Consider the following 17,362-nt stretch of genomic DNA (forward strand, 5'->3'; position numbering starts at 1 on the left):
GAAAGAGGGTGGGAAATCAGGAGGTGGAGGGGAAAGTATGCACGTAAAAACTGGTAGAATCAGAGTAAGGTCTGTTCCTGACTTCAGAGTTTTATATGGATGTCAACTCCTGGTTACGACAATGTACAATGGTTACATAAGATGTTGTCATTGGGGGAAATTGGGTGAACTGTACAAAGGACTCTAGTACTATTTTTGCAAATCTCATAAGTCTTAAACTATTCTAAAGTAAGAGTAATAATTTGAAAAGAGCAGAATGACAAAACATATTATAAAATAATAATAAACCCAATGGCAAAAAAAATCCAGGGGTAGCACCCTGTAGACTTTCACTTCTTTAAAGTGCCTAGTATGTAGGCATAGTAAAAATACTTTTTCTTCATATTCTATAATAAAGAGGCATTGGGAGAAGGAAAAGGTAAGAATTTCAGGGGTAATTCCTCCCCTTGGAAGTTTCCAGCTTGACTGATATTTTCCTATATCTTCAGATGTGACATTCCAGCCCCTGCCCGCCTTGACGTACCGCACGATAGGGGGAATTCTGGACTTTTACGTGTTCTTGGGGCCAACTCCTGAGCTTGTCACTCAGCAGTATACTGAGGTAGGAGGGAATTAAATTGATAATCAAGTATTCACGTAGTATCTTCTGAGTTCCCAAATCTACCTTTCTTAGTATAGCTCTCAGATGATAACTGGAATTGTTGGTCTTTCTGGAAGATAGATATAGACTATAAAATGAGACAAAACACATCCCAAGAACTATTAAATTTGCAGCCTCTCAAAGCATTGCAGAGTAGCAGAAGTACTAGTGGTGCTACTGGTGGGGGTGGGGGTGGGGGTGAGGGTGGCGGTAACAGTGATGGCGGTGGGGGTGGGGGTGGCGGTAACAGTGATGGCGGGGGTGGCGGCGGTAATGGTACGTTAACGGTGATGTGTTAGAGGTGGTGGTGGTACAGTAATGGTGATGGTGATGTGGTAACAGTGATGGTGCTTGTAGTAATGGTGGTCATAGGGGCCACGACAGTTACTTTGGCAGCAGCAACGAGCATGCATATAACGTACTGCGTGTCATGGATCATTTTACATATATTAACTCATCCAGTCCTCACGGGAGCACCATGAAGCAAATACCAGTATTATCCCCAATTTACAGGTGCAGGAAGTGATGAACAAGAGGTTTTTACCTTCTGCATAGGGCCACCTAGCCAGCAGGGATTGGAGCCTGGATGGTAAGCCAGGCATTTTGCCTCTAGATGCTGAGTTTTTAACTAGTAAGCTACAATGCCTCTAGGATTCAGAGTAAAATCAGATTTTCCAAACCTCTTAGGGAAGAAGGTAAGATCCAGCAGAAAGCTTTCTCCAAGGTGTCCCTGTGGCTTTTCATCCTCTTAGTTTCTCTCCGTATTTGAATTTGCTGCTTGTCTAGCTTGGGACACTGGAAAGATGTTCTTATTAATTTGTTGACAATGTCAATCCAGTTTCTCCTTTTGAAGGATGAAGTTTTCTGTCTATTTTGTAGTTGATCGGTCGGCCAGTGATGGTTCCTTACTGGGCCTTGGGATTTCAGCTGTGTCGCTATGGATACCAGAATGACTCTGAGATTGCCAGCTTGTATGATGAGATGGTGGCTGCCCAGATTCCTTATGTACGTTCTCCATATGTGTTGTACTGGCTCTGGGATCTTATGGCCAACACTAGCTGTCTCTGAATGGGGATTAGCTTGACTTGGGGGGCAGGGGTTCTATAACTACACAATTTTAAAACATTTAGTCAAAAACATCATTGGTATCATAAAAATGAAAGGTTACTCAAACAGCAGTTTTTCTTAAAACAATAAAATGGCCCAAATTCAGCCATACCACCACATGTGTAGATATAACCTCAGTTCCAACACTCTGCTGGTACAGCACAGTCTTCCCTCAGCTTTGAGCTAAGCTTGTAGATAGGGATCTGGTTTCTGGATGAAATACATATGGAAACAAATTCTGTCCTTCACTTGAGGACAAGAGGGGTCCAATAATCAGAGAAATTGATCCCATGAACTTCTTACATTTTTAATTTTCTTCTATTTTCTTGTTGTTTACAATTGTTGCTATTAATGATAAGTATAGCATGCAATATTTCATTTTTAAGAAAGCTTGTCTGGTAACCCCCAGGATTGGATATTCTAAAGCAATTACAGGGGATTTTTTTTTTTAAAGTAGATTTGCCATCCATCCAGTTGTACTAGTACCGGGTAGGTTACATTATATTATTTTCTCTGAAAGTGAACCACTGATCCCAGGGCCAGCCTCCTGGGACAGGTAACCACAATCATTCATACCAGCCATTCACAAGGCACTTTCTCATCTGCCCTTTTCATTGATCCTCATAGTAGCCTTGATAGATATGCATTATCGTCTTTTTTTTTTCTATTTTACAACTGAAAATTTGAAAATTTCCCAGAACATAATACCTGATACCTGGGATTAGAAAAAGTAAAAAAAAAACCATATGAAATCCACCATCAGTTAGTAGAGGCGTGTTCTCACCTGGAACCTGGCCTTTATAATGGGGAACCTCTCACTTTCCTTGTGTGCTTCCCCAGGACGTTCAGTACTCAGACATCGACTACATGGAGCGGCAGCTGGACTTCACCCTCAGCCCCAAGTTTGCAGGATTTCCAGCTCTGATCACTCGCATGAAGGCCGACGGGATGCGGGTCATCCTTATTCTGGTTGGTCCCTCTGTGAATGGGTGAAGTTCGTTGAGGACAGCGAATGGGCTTAGTGAGGGGGGAAGCTTCATATTGTGTTTCCCTCCATGTTATGAGCAGAGAAGTTGAGGTTCAGTGAGAAAGTGTATTTCCCAGAATGCACAGAAGCCCTACAGTTCAGGAGGAAGTTTGTGCCCTTCTGTTTGAAGAGTTCTCCTTTTTTCTGTCATGAGATGTTCTCTGGCTTGGTCTTCTCACCTGATCTGAGCTTCGATTTCAGGACCCAGCCATTTCTGGGAACGAGACACAGCCCTATCCTGCATTCACCCGGGGTGTGGAGGATGATGTCTTCATCAAAGCTCCAAATGGTGGCGGCATTGTCTGGGGAAAGGTATGACCAGAGTGGTGATCCGCTAATCCCCAGCCTGGGGTTGGGTAACTGTTGGTGTGTTTGTGCATGTTGTTTCTGGGCCTTTTTCGTTTGGGTCCTGAGATCAGAAGGTCTCATTTTCTCAGTCAATATTTGTCAACACGATTGACATTTTTAGAGAATGTACATGTGTATGTGCATTATGGGATCTACTTTTCTCTAGAACAAAATCAAAGTATTACCATCCCTAGGACCTATGGTATATAATTTCTCAGGAAATACTATATAACATAAATTATTTAGTGCATTGCTTTTGAACAGTTTTCTCTCCACAGGTGTGGCCTGATTTCCCTAATGTCGTTGTAAACGGGTCTCTAGACTGGGAGAGTCAAGTGGAGGTAAAGGGCCCTTTGTGGATGTGGGTGAAGTCATGACTGCCAGGAGGGTGCAGCTGTACCCGGGATAGCGGACATCCCCATGCCATGGGTGGGGGTGTAGCCAGGAATACACTGAGGGATTTTGTCCTGTGTGCCCATCTGTGTGTCAGTCACTTTACATGTAATATTTTACTCCCCGTTGGGATGTAGGTATTATCATCCTCAGCATAACTAGGATTCAATGAGCTTAAATTACTGGTCCATGGTTTTAGATGACTGAGTGACGACTTCAAATCCAAGGCTGTCAGATTCCAAAAGCCCATGAAATTTCCACCTCCAAGAAATACTATTTGCCTAGAAATAGTATATTTGTTGTTGTTCTTGTTTTTGAGTATCCCTTTTAAACATAGTCTCCAAACCCTGTCTTTAGCAATGGGATCTTTTTCTCTGTAAATTTGTTTTCCATGGACAAGCTTCTCCATCTTCGCTCTTATACATCCCTTATCTTTCTTTGGGTTTCTCAATTGTGCTCTTACCTTCCAGTTCCCAGCCTTGCGTTAAAACTTGCTCTCTCCAGGGTACAAGTGCTTACTTGTAATCGCTCTTAGATAGGGATTCAAGGCAGAGGACCTAGCTTCCTCTTCTCTCTGTTGCTTCTCAGAGGAAGCCACTTGAAGTTTATTGGTCCAGGCAGACCACATGGACACAGGAATCTGCCAGGCCAGAGAAGGTCAGGGTCTCCTTGGCAGACAGACATTCATTCATTCATTTGTTTATTAATTCATTCATTAATTCATTCATACATTCTTTTTTTTTTTTTTTAGTATTTTTCCCCTAGCACAACTGAAGTATAACTGACAAAATTGTATATTTATTTAAAGTGTACAGTGTGGTGATTTAATACATATATATCATGAAATGATTATCACAGTCTGGTTAATTAACACGTCCATCACCTCACATATTTATCATTTATCTATGTGGGGTAAGAATACTTAAGATCTACAGTCACAGCAATCTATAAGTGTATAATACAGTGTTTTTAACTATAGTCACCAGGCTATACATTAGATCCCCAGAACTTATTCATCTTAACAATGAAAGTTTATACCCTTTGACCAGTATCTGCTCATTTCCCCCACCCATTCCCCCCGGTAACCACCATGCTACTGTCTATTTCTATGAATTCAACTTTTTTTTTTTTTTTTAGATTCCACATATAAGTGAGATCATATAGTATTTGTTTCTCTCTATGTAACTTTTTCGTTTAGCATAATATCCTCTAAGTTCATGTATGCTGTTGCAAATGGCAGGATTTCCTTCTTTCTCATGGCTAAATAATATTTCATCATATATATATATATATATATATATATATATATATATGAATGCATACATATGCACACCACATCTTCTTTATAAATTCATCAATTGATGGATGCTTAGGTTATTTCCACATCTTGGCTATTGTGAATAATGCTGCAATGAACATGACAGTACATATATATCTCTTTAAGATACTGATTTCATTTTATTCAGGATACATATCCAGGAGTGGGATTGCTAGATCACATGGTAATTCTATTTTTAAGTTCTTGAGGAACTTCCATATTATTTTCCATAATGGCCATGCAAATTTATATTCCCACCAACAGTATGCAATGGTTCCCATGTCCTTGCCAACAGTTGTTATCTCTTGTCTTTTTGGTAAGAGCTATCTTAACAGGTATAAGATGATATCTCACTGTGGTTTTGATTTGCATTTCCCTGATGATTACTGATGTTGTGTACCTTTCCGTGTACCTGTTGGCCATTTGTATGATTTCTTTAGAAATATACCTATTCAGGTCTTCTATCTAATTTTTAATCTGTGTATTTGTTTTTTTAATTTTTTAAGCATTTTTATTCATTTTTGAGAGATCAAGAGATGGAGCATGAGGAGGGGAAGGGCAGAGAGAGAGGGAGACACAGAATCTGAAGCAGGCTCCAGGCTCTGAGTTGTCAGCACAGAGCCCAATGCGAGGCTCAAACTCATGAACCAACCACGAGATTGTGACCTGAGCCAAAGTCAGATGCTCAACTGACTGAGCCACCCAGGTGCCCCATAATCTGTTTATTTGTTTTGCTTTATGTTTTGCTATTGAGTTGTGTAAATTCCTTATATATTTTGGAAGTTAATTTCTTATCAGATATATGGTTTGCAAATATTTTCTCTTATTCCCTGGGTTGCCTTTTCCTTTTGTTGACTGTTTCCTCTGCTGTGCAGAAGTTTTTCAGTTCTATATAGTCCCACCTGTTTTTTATTTTTGTTTTTGTTGCTGATGCATGTGGTGTCAGACCCCATCTCCCCACATCATTGCCGAGGCCAACGTCAAGGAGCTTTCCCCTGTTTTCTTCTGGAAGTTTTATGCTTTCAGGTCTTATATTTAAGTCTTTAAAAAAACTTTTTTAAGGTTTTATTTATTTTTGAGATATATAGAGAGAGAAAGAGAGGGAGAGAGAGAGAGAGAGAGCAAGCAGGGGAGAAGCAGAGAGAGAGGGAGACACAGAATCTGAAGCAGGCTCAGCACAGAGCCTGACACAGGGCTCAAACTCATAAACTGCGAGATCATGACCTGAGCCAAAGTCGGACACTTAACAGACTGAGCCACTCAGGCGCCCCTATGTAAGTCTTTAAAACAGGTTGAAAATTTTTTGTGAGTAGTGTAAGATAAAGGTTTTGTTTCATTCATTTGCATGCGAACATCCAGTTTTCCTAACACTGTTTATTGAAGAGACTATTTTTTCCCATTGTGTGTTCTTAGCATGCTTGTCAAAGATTAACGGATGATATATGTATAGACTTCTTTCTGGGCTTTCTATTCTGTGTCATTGGTCTACGTATCTGTTTTTATACCAGTACCATGACTTTTAAATCGTTATACTAGGAAAGGGCCCGCTTCAGCAATGAAGAGGTTGCCTATCACCATACAAGCTCCACATTTCATCAGCCATCACGAGCATTTGGAAATCTGTGGGGCAGTTTGGATTATTACAAGGGGAGCACCAAATTGCATTTATTTAGTGGGACGTGACTAGGGATGCTCGTAGCTCTGATGGCGGGGGATGTTCCACCAAGAAGTCTCCTGCCCCAAATGCCAGTTGTGTCTCTCATAAGAAGCACTCCATTAGGGGGCCATGATATGTATTTGATAGTACATAAGAGATTCTCGATAGATAGAATAATTATGAGTATTTATATTAATGAAACCCATTTCATGAGGCCAATGGGGGTGAAGCTCCTGTTATCCAGGTCAGGCTCTGCTCAGGGTAGTGTAAAACAAACAAACATGCAAATAGCAGGAAGCCTGTGGAAAGCAGATTTCTGAGTCTGACGCTTAGATTTAATTTAGTAAGGCTAGGATTAGGCCTTAGAATTGCATTTTGGTAGCAGACACACAGTGGGCTCGAAAAGTGATCCTATGGCCAGGCGTGCAGGTGAGTGCATCCCGAGTTGAGACCAAGGATGGTGAGGGTGGAAGTAAGAAGGAGGGAGACAGAGCCACAGCTTTGGGGAATGGCAAAACATTTATTTCATGGGTCAGAATCATCAGAGCACCTTTTAGTGAAGTTAATGAATTTGAGTTGGTCAAATTTCTCCCTTGGATCCCATATGGGATTCAGTTATGACACTGGCATGCTGGGTATTGACTCTGTTTACCCTAGTCCTCTATCCCCCACCCCTACTCCATGTTTCTAACCCCGCCTGAGCTGGACCTCTGTTTCTGGTGAAAAGTTCTCTTCTTCTGGTTCCACATTTCTACCTCTATTTTCTAACAAGAAGCCATCTCTGGGGTGCCTCCCTTTCAAAGCATTCTCAGTGATGTGGTTCACTACCTCTTACTACTTTGTGAGCTGGACCCCTGCATTCTGTTCCATTTCTGTTACCTGCTTTGTGTTCCTTTTTTGCCTTTTGTCTGTTGTGTGCAAGAACTGGAGGTTTCCTAAACTAAGCCCTCTTCCTGTGGTGCCCCCCTCAGGACCTACCCCCTCTGCCACCAGCATTACTTAGCTCTTTAACTCTTAAAATGCACTGAGAAGCACAGAGGAACCTATTTACTGGGACATACAAAAGACCATACACTTCCATCACAAGCAACATGGGCTGTATAGAAATTTATGAATATTTGCTGCTGCTCAGTGGTGTGAATTCACAATTATGCACCAAGCATTTATTTTATGTCAGGTTCTAAGCTAAGCACTGTGGAGGGTGCAAAGACCAGCCAGATGAGTATAAAAATAAAATGAGTTTTGAGATGCTCTCAAAAACCTTACAATATAGTTAAGCTTTCGATCCACTCTCCAGGTTAAAATAAAGACAGATTTTAGGGGTGTCTGGGTGGCTCAGTTGGTTAAGCATCTGACTTCACCTTAGGTCGTGATCTCAGAGTTTGTGGGTTGAGCCCCACATTGGGCTCTGTGCTGACAGCTCAGAGCCTTCTTCGGATTCTGTGTCTCCCTCTCTCTGTCCCCCTCCCCTGCTCGCACTCTGTCTCTGTCTCTGTCTCTCTGTCTCTCTGTCTCTCTCTTTCCCTCTCAGAAATAAATAAAAAAAGACATAAAATAATTTTTAAAAAGACAAAAAGGAAGGTTTTATTATTTGAGGAAGACAAAGAGAAGGGGGGGGGGCAGTGTTAAACTTCCCCTTTAGCTCCTCCTAAATTACTTGACACTGTAATTCTCAAGTGATTCTGCAACTGTAGTAAACAGTTGCCCACTAGTTAGAGATCTTTTCCCTCATCTCCTTTTTCCAGTGAGAATGAGACAGGAGAGCACCTGGATGTTTCTTTCCAGCCTGTTGACTGTTTCAAGCTGTAGTCTCTCCCTGGCTCTGTTTTGTCCATCTATCTATCTATCTATCTATCTATCTATCTATCCATCCATCCATCTATCTATCCATCTATCTATCTATTTAAATTCAGGTTAGTTATCATATATGTAGTATTGGTTTCAGGGGTAGAATTTGTGATTCCTTACTTACATATAACACCCAGTGCTCATCCAACAAGTGCCCTTCTTAATACCCATCACCCGTTTAGCCCATCCCCCCAACCACCTCCCCTCCAGCAACCCTCAGCTTACTCTCTGTGTTTCCTGCGAAAAGTGATCCTATGGCCAGGCATGCTTAGGCAATGGCAGGACAGAAGTTGAAAGTTAACCATCTAACATGTGAGACAGTGACTGCTACCATTCATGTTGATACAAAGAGGAAGACAGTCCATGGATGCTTTCCAAATGCTGAGAAGGTGTCTAACTTATGCTAATGTCTCTTCTGTGCACTCATTATATTTCAAATAAGCCGAGAAGGTTATTTAGGCTCTGTTTGGATTATCTCTCACCATGTGGTACAGGGATGTATATGAGTTATGCTCTCAGGAAGTGCCTTTAGGCTATCTAATATCATTTTGATGGACAAACCCACTATGTTTAATGTCTACAGCAATATCGAGCTTACGTGGCCTTCCCAGACTTTTTCCGTAATTCAACTGCCACATGGTGGAAGAGGGAGATGCGAGAACTATATACCAATCCACGGGATCCAGAGAAGAGCTTGAAGTTTGATGGCATATGGATTGTAAGTGTGTGGGTTTATGTCTGTGCCCATGTGGACAGGTAAGTTTCTGTCTTTGTGTGTCTAATCTTATGTGACTATGACCTTTAATTAAGAGGGATAATAATCATCCACGAAAGACCTTGGACATATCTGATTGGAGCTCCTCCAGTAAAACACCAAGGTGATTACTAAGGAATTTCTTGGAATTGAGCCTTGCCTCATACCCTGAGGGAGGATTTTTTTTTTTTTTTTAATCTTCTAGCCAGTTATTCTGGAGAGCTTAATTGATCATTCTAGTCAATTCTCAGCTGGATTTGATGAGTCTCCCTGGGCTGGTATCTACAGGATTGCTGGAAGGTTAATGATTTGTTCACTGCTTCCTTGTCTCTGAGTTGACGGGATGTGATGATTTTAAAAAGTAAGATATATCTGTGTTTGACATTTCTAGGATATGAACGAGCCAGCGAGTTTTGTGAATGGAGCAGTGCCTCCAGGCTGCAGGGATGCCACTCTGAACCACCCTCCCTATATGCCACGTAAGAGCCCTCGGCCTCCTCTGTTGGCAGAGTCTGGGCTGCAAGGAGTGACCTCTGCAAGGGCCCGGCAGTCAGGGTTTATCCTGACTGTTCAGGGCACACCTTAATTGGTGTTGTTGTTTTTTTTTTTTTTTTTTTTTTTTAATATTTATTTATTTTTGAGAGAGAGAAAGAGAGACAGAGTGTAAGCGGGGGAGGGGCAGACAGAGAGGGAGACACAGAATCCAAAGCAGGCTCCAGGCTCTGAGCTGTCAACACAGAGCCCAGCACAGGTCTTGAACTCACGGACTGCGAGATTATGACCTGAGCCGAAGTCAGACACTTAACCAACTGAGCCACCCAGGCACCCATGGTGCTGTAGTTTTTAGGGGGCCAAAGATTAGCACACATCAAGCACTTTACCCAGTTGAGTGTGTGTACGAGTTACTGACCCTATTGGCTGAATTTCTCAAATTTGTTCGAAAAAAACTTAACAGTGGTGATGTCCCCAAAGGATTCTAGAACTAAGTTTCTTAATTCTTCAGACTTGTGTGAATCCCTCCATGGGAGTTTGTTGTGCCACCAGTGGGGGGAAGTAGCAGCTTCCCCTTATCATGGAGTCTTTGGACTTTGGCGCTAACACTTGTGTTCATGTCTTGGCTCCAGAAATTAGATTCACTATGAATTGTATGACCTTCAACAGATTACTCGATGTTTCCAAATCTCAGCTATTTGAATTGTAAAGGGAGATAGTGATATCTTTTTATAGAGTTACGATAAGAATTACCTGAAATGATTTACAAGAAAAAAGCTTAGACTACATCCTGTCACATGGTCAGGTGTTTGGCAGCGTTGTCTTCTCCCCCTTGCCCCTGCTTGCTCCTGGAGAACTTTGCTCCTGTGAAAACACCCGTGGGCTCCATTGCAGCTCAGAACCGTGCACATTCCCCTGCCCCTGGGGAGGAAGGAGGAGAGGGACCCATGTAGGGGTCAGATTAGTCTTAAACTCCAGTGTCCAATCCCTTAAAGGGAGGTCAGGGGTAAAGAGGATTGAGCATGACATTTATATCACTAGCTCTTTCTCCTCAGATTTGGAGTCCAGGGACATGGGCCTTAGCAGCAAGACCCTGTGCATGGAGAGTCAGCAGATCCTGCCAGACGGCTCACGGGTGCGACACTATGACGTGCACAGCCTGTACGGATGGGCCCAGACCAGACCCACCTACGAGTGAGTGGCCCTCTCCCTTCTCTGGTCCACACGACCCACAGGGCCAGCCAGTGGCTGATAGAGTTGCTCTGCTTTTCCTTTCATGCACCCTCTCAAGGGTCAAGAAGATTTTAATTATGACTGGGTCACAATTCTTATTTATTAAGTGAACACGAGCATGGAGCCAGGCATTGTTAGAAGGACAGGTTTAAGCAAGACATGGTTCTGCCGGTGGGAGACTGGATTGTCCTCATGCAGGAGGCACATATGGAGACCCAGGCGATGATCACACAGAGCAGCTGATGCCGTGATTAATTACAAGAGGTGAAGGGAACACAGAGGACTGGCTATCTCTTTCCTTTATTTCATAAGTGACTCATCTCTATTGGGTTTGTTTGTTCGTTTCTATTTCTTGTTGGAGAGCCAACTGATGGTCTACTGAACTAGCACTATCCCATTTTGTGAGCTCAGCCAATGAATAAGAAGAATTATTCTGAAGAAGCCTTCTAAAGGAATTCGCCTTCTTCCTCCCCAAATATCAAACCTTAGTACTTAGTAAATACGTAGTTATTTGTTACTACTTGTTATTTTTAAGGTTACTTGTTATTTTTAGGTGATGCAGTAAGTTTACTATAAAGTTCTTTGTAAAACACTATGTAAAGGCACAGCTTATTATTCTATCATCTAGGGTCAGTCAGTGAGGATGCCATTATGGCTCAGATTTCTGTATTTCTTCCAGTAATGCAGGAGACATTTTGTCACCATGCCTCACGCTCAGAAACCCCGGGAGGAGAAGCTCTGTGGCCTTTCCTCCCCTAATCTCCCCTATATCACCTCCTTGCTCCCCTCCATCCAGAGCTGTGCAGGAGGTGACGGGACAGAGAGGGATTGTCATCACCCGCTCCACATTCCCCTCTTCTGGCCGCTGGGGAGGTCACTGGCTGGGAGACAACACAGCTGCCTGGGACCAACTGAAGAAGTCTATCATTGGTGTGTGGGCTTATCCCAAGGGGCTTCTGCTGGTGGGAAAGGGGGTTAGGAACCTTGGTAAAGGATTCTTGAGTGGGGAGAAAAAGGCAGATCACGAGTACTGCCTCTGACACAGCTGTGGTCTCATTGCAGGCATGTTGGAGTTCAGCCTCTTTGGCATATCTTATGTAAGTGTCTTTGGGGTCACTTCTAATCCCCAAGCAGGTTGTCACATCTTTCAGAAATCACCAACAGGCTTGTTTTATTCCACCTTGCTTCAGACAGGAGCAGATATTTGTGGATTCTTTCAAGATGCTAAATATGAGATGTGTGCTCGCTGGATGCAACTGGGGGCCTTTTACCCCTTCTCGAGGAACCACAACACCATTGGGACCAGGGTATGATGCTAGCTCATAGCTCAAAAGTTTTATATCACTAGGAATACGGCCTCCAAATCTGAGCTACAATTAATGCATTCTGTATTCTCCGTGACATCTTCAAAACCATTAAACCCTTATCTTTCTTGCTTGTTTTATTTGATACACTTAAGTGTTGTGAAATGACTACCACAGCAGGATTAGTTAATACCTCCATCACCTCACATAATTACCATTTCTTTTTTGTGGTGAGAACATTTAGTATTTGCTCTTTTGGCAACTTTCAAGTATATGATATAGTATTGTTAACTATAGTCACCATGCTGTGCATTAGATTACCAGGATATATGCATCTTGTATCTGGAAGTTTGTATCCTTTGACTGACACGTCTCCATTTCTCCCATCCTCCAGCCCCTTGATAACCACTGTTCTTCTCTTTAATAGATGTGAGGTGATACTTCATTGTGGTTTTGATGTGCATTTCCCCAATGACACATGATGTTGAACAGCTTCTCATGTATCTGTTGGCCATCTGTATGTCTTCTTTGGAAACTGGAAACCGATAATAGGAGGAAAACTGGAAAACCCACAAATATGTGGAAATTAAACAACCAATGGGTCAAAGATGAAATTGAAAGAAAAATTTTAAAATATCTTGAACAGATGAAAATGGAAACATAACATATCAAAACCTGCAGGAGGCAGTGAATGCATTTCTAAGTGAATGCATTTCACCTACATTAGAAAAGAAGAAGCCGAATCTCAAATAAACAACCTGACTTTATACCTCAAGGAACTAGCAAAAGAACTAAGTCCAGAGTTACCAAAAGATCAGAAGAGGAATAAGTGAAGCAGAGCCCAGAAAAACAACAGAAAAGATCAACCAAACTAAGAGCTGGTTCTTTGAATAGATAAACAAAATGACTTGCTAAGGAAAAAGACAGAAGCCTCAAATAAATAAAATTATAAATGATAAAGGAGACATTAGGACTGATACTACAGAAATACAAAGGATCACAGGAGACTACAATTATAAACCAACAAATTGGACAACCTAGAAGAAATGAATAAGTTCCTATGAACATACAGCTTACCAAGACTGAATCATGAGGAAACAGAAAAGCTGAACAGATTAATAATGAATAGGAGATTGAATTAGTAATAAAAATATCATCCCTCCCGCCCCAAGGAAGCTCAGGACCATATGTTTTCCCTGGTGAATTGTATTGAAAATTTAAAGAAGAATCAACGCCAAGACCTCCTCAAACACTTCCAAAATATTGAAGAGGAGGGAGCACTCCCAAGCTCATTTTATAAGACCAGCATTACCCTGACACGAAGGCCAGATAAGAACCCTACAAGAAAACCATAGGTCGATATCCCTCATGAATATAGATCCAAAAATTTGCAACAAAATACTAGCACACCAAATTCAACACATTGGAAGAATCATACACCATGATCAAGTGGGATTTAACCATGGGATGTGAAGATGATTCAACATACGCAAATAAATAAATGTAATACATCATATTAATAGAATGGAAGATAAAATTCATATGATCATCTCAATACATGCAGAAAAAAATTTTTCTGACAAAATATAACCTCCTTCCATGATGAAAGCTCTCAACAAATTGGGTGTAGAAGGAATGTACCTCAACATTATAAAGCCATGTGTGACAAGCCTACACCTAATATTATGCTTAATGGTAGAAGCTTGAAAGCTTTTTCTCTAAGATCAGGAATAAGACGTGTGCCCACTCTCACTAGTCCTATTTAACATAGTACTGGGAAGTGCTAGTCAGAACAGTCAGGCAAGAAAAAGAAATGCAAAATATTTAAATCAGGAAGGAAGTAAAATTGTCTCTGTTTACAGTTTATATGATTTTATATGTAGAAAAACCTAAAGGTATCATTGAAAAACTATTAGAATGAACCAATTCAGTGAAGTTGCAGAATGCAAAATCAACATACAGAAATCAGTTGTGTTTCTATCCATGAACAGCAAATATCTAAAAAGAAATAAAGCAATCCCATTCACAGTAGCATCAAAACTCAATAAAATGCTTAGGAATAAATTTAACCAGGGAGGTGAAAGATCTAGACATTGAAAACTCTAAGACATTCCTGAAAGGAGTTGAAGAATACACAAATAAATGGAAAGATATTCCATGTTCATGGATTAGAATTAACATTATCAGTGTCCATACTACCCAAAACCATTTATAGATTCAATGCAATGTCAAAATCCCAATAGCACTTTTCACAGAAATAGAAAAAAACAATTCTAAAATTCACATGGAGTTACAAACAACCCCAAATAGCTAAAACAATCCTGAGAATGAAGAACAAAGCTGAAGGTATCACGTGTCCTGGTTTCAAACTATATCACAAAGCTATAGTAACCAAACAGTATGCTATTGACATAAAAATAGATAAATGGAATAGAATCAAACATACAGAAATAATCCTTGCACTTACTATGGTTTGACAAGAGAGGCAAGAATACTCAGTGGAGAAAAAACAGTCTCTTCAATAAATGCTGCTGGGAAAACTGGATAATGACATTCAAAAGAATGAAACTGGACCCCTATCTTATACCACTCACAAAAATTAACTCAAAATGTAGTAGTAATTTAAATGTATGACCCAAAACAGTAAAACTTCTAAAAGAAAACATAGGGAAAAAGCTACTTGACATTGTCCTTGGCAATGATTTCTTTGGACATGACACTGGGAGCACAGACAACAGCAATAAAAATAAGTAAGGAGAACTATATCAAACTCAAAAGCTTCTGCACAGCAAAAGAAATAATCAAAAACTGAAAAGGCAGCCTATGCAATGGGAGAAAATATTTGTTGTTTTTTAATTTTTTAAAAATCTTTTATTTTAATTTTGAGAGAGAGTGAGTGAGAAAGGGGAAAAGAGAGAGGGAGACAGAATCCGAAGCAGGGTCCAGACTCTGAGCTGTCAGCACAGGGCTCAAACCCATGAACTGTGGGATCATGACCTGAAGCAAAGTCAGACACTTAACTGACTGAGCCACCGAGGCACCCCAAATATTTGTAAACCATCTATCTGAAAAGGAATTAATATCCAAAATATGTAAGGCACTCATTCAAATCAGTAGCAAAAAGCCACAAACAACATGATTTAAAAATGGGTAAAGGACCCACACAGACATTTTCCCAAGAAGACATACAAATGGCTAACAGGTACTTGGAAAGAGTGTCATGTTTTAGTGAACCAGATTCCTCAGTGTTCCTTACATTATTTTGTTCGGTTAGGCTGTGTTGTACCAAATATATACCCAAAAGAATGTCTTATAGAGAAATTTCATCAGCTGTATTGGGAAAGCGTCAGTGACTTCTTTAAGTATATTAAGAATATTCTTTGCCTCAAAAAAAAGTCTAAAAAAAAAAAAGAATATTCTCAGTCTCATCTGTAATCAATTTTGGTTTAGCTATATATGATCTTCATTTGTAATAAGCGTTCAGGGACTTCTTTAGGTCCCCAGGTTCCCTTAGTGAGCTCTAAACATTCTTCTTTTCTCCTTTAGAGGCAAGACCCTGTGTCCTGGGATGCAACCTTTGTGAATATCTCCAGAAGTGTCCTGAAGACCAGATATACCCTGTTGCCATATCTCTACACCCTGATGCACATGGCCCACACGGAGGGCAGCACTGTCGTCCGGCCTCTTCTCCATGAGTGAGTGTCAGATGGAATCCCAATGACTAACGAATAATATCATTCTATGTAGTGGCTCCTGAAGAAAAAATTTCCTCCAAATTAAGTTAAAGACACAGTTGCCCTTTGCCATAAGCTTTCTGGGACAGACCATACATTATAATTCCTTTTAGCACAGTGTCAGTCATGCACTAGGTCCTTGACAAAAGGCTACTGAATGAAAAAAATTCAAAGTGATACAGTACAACACAGAATAATTTCTTTCTAAGTTGGGCCTATGAAAAGCTACCTATCTTTTGTAGCCGCTCAGGTCACAAGACAAGGCCAGATGTGAGGGCTGAAGATGTGAGGGCTGAAGGCCATTCTTGCATTTAAAATATGCCATGGTTAAGAAACATGGAGGTATTGATAGGTGAGAACATGTCTCAGTTCATCCATTTCTGGGGTTTGAAGAACATGATAGACAGAAAGTAAGTATACAGCTGGTTAAGGGAGACATAGGGAAAGAGTAAAGGAAGACGAAGAACGCAGCTGGATTTCTGACTTGGGTCTGAACTTGAGGAGTTTTCTTCAGGGTCTTGGCCTGAAGCCCTGTTGGGTTTCTGATTGTGGTACCTTGGTTTCTCTTTCCAGGTTCGTGTCAGACCGGGTGACCTGGGATGTGGACCGTCAGTTTCTGCTGGGCCCAGCCTTCCTGGTCAGCCCTGTCCTGGAGGCTGTGAGTACGGAGCCATCTGATGACTAGAGAATTACAGCTCTGAGACCCAGCGACTAGAGGCAACAAAAGAGGACTGGTCTGCTGGGGCTCCTGAGATGTGGTCTCTTACTCCATTAAAACAAATTTTGCAGGATTGTTTGTACCACGTGCATAACCTTGTTGCCAGCTAGCCCTTCGCTTCCTTCTGTAAGACATCCTCAGGAAGCAAAAACCATATTTCACTTTTTCTATCGATGTATGTAGGCTTCTGGTTAAAATACCAGCCAATTGCATTCTCCCCAAAACTTACTGCACTAATCAGAATCCCTAAAGTACTGGTACCATAAAATCTACAAAAATTTTTTTCTGCCCAAGACCCAACCTCAGTTTATCTCTTCAGAGAGAATATGGGGTGACTGTATAAGCAGATGATTTTTCCCCACAGTCCTGATCCCAAAGGTCTTTATGGAAACTGCCAGTCTGAGGCAGGCAAATCTCCCATTTGGGAAGAAGGGAGGGAAGAAAGGTTTCCCCAACATTGCTGGTCTTTAAAAAGATGAGCACGTTGGTCCAAGGCCACCACTATTGTTTTGATCCTTTTACTGTACAAATTGGTACCTTGCCCAAGCCTTGTTTGTGTTTAATTTTAGAATGCCCGGAACGTCACTGCATATTTCCCCAGAGCCCGCTGGTATGATTACTACACGGTAAGTTTTTCTGATGATTTATACAATTTGGGGAAAATGGTAGAGTGCACAGGCTTTAGAATCTGATAGCCCACTGGTCGAATTCTGGCGCTATAACTCATTTGATGTATGATCTTGGACAAGTCACTTTTAACCTTGTAGCCTCAATTTTTTTTCACCTCCA

The 17,362-nt window shown here is 41.2% G+C and overlaps 1 protein-coding gene across 7 annotated transcripts in view; it reads left to right on the top strand.

Annotated features, from left to right (window-relative positions):
* MGAM (maltase-glucoamylase) overlaps positions 1-17,362 on the top strand; it is a 224,283-nt gene that overhangs the window by 173,107 nt on the left and 33,814 nt on the right. For all 7 annotated transcript variants that reach the window (XR_007146932.1, XR_007146931.1, XM_047833086.1 and 4 more), the window contains 14 exons: positions 489-601; positions 1,520-1,645; positions 2,588-2,716; positions 2,976-3,086; positions 3,401-3,463; positions 8,922-9,056; positions 9,484-9,571; positions 10,640-10,778; positions 11,614-11,747; positions 11,880-11,914; positions 12,008-12,124; positions 15,668-15,816; positions 16,429-16,513; positions 17,143-17,199. Coding sequence is in view for 5 of the 7 variants with exons in the window: in XM_047833086.1 (XP_047689042.1) it covers positions 489-601; positions 1,520-1,645; positions 2,588-2,716; positions 2,976-3,086; positions 3,401-3,463; positions 8,922-9,056; positions 9,484-9,571; positions 10,640-10,778; positions 11,614-11,747; positions 11,880-11,914; positions 12,008-12,124; positions 15,668-15,816; positions 16,429-16,513; positions 17,143-17,199 (1,481 nt within the window). In the remaining 2 variants the exon portion in view is untranslated. The remainder of the gene's footprint in view (positions 1-488; positions 602-1,519; positions 1,646-2,587; positions 2,717-2,975; positions 3,087-3,400; positions 3,464-8,921; positions 9,057-9,483; positions 9,572-10,639; positions 10,779-11,613; positions 11,748-11,879; positions 11,915-12,007; positions 12,125-15,667; positions 15,817-16,428; positions 16,514-17,142; positions 17,200-17,362) is intronic.

Source organism: Prionailurus viverrinus, chromosome A2, assembly GCF_022837055.1.
Source record: "Prionailurus viverrinus isolate Anna chromosome A2, UM_Priviv_1.0, whole genome shotgun sequence".
In the NCBI taxonomy this organism is placed as follows: domain Eukaryota; kingdom Metazoa; phylum Chordata; class Mammalia; order Carnivora; family Felidae; genus Prionailurus; species Prionailurus viverrinus.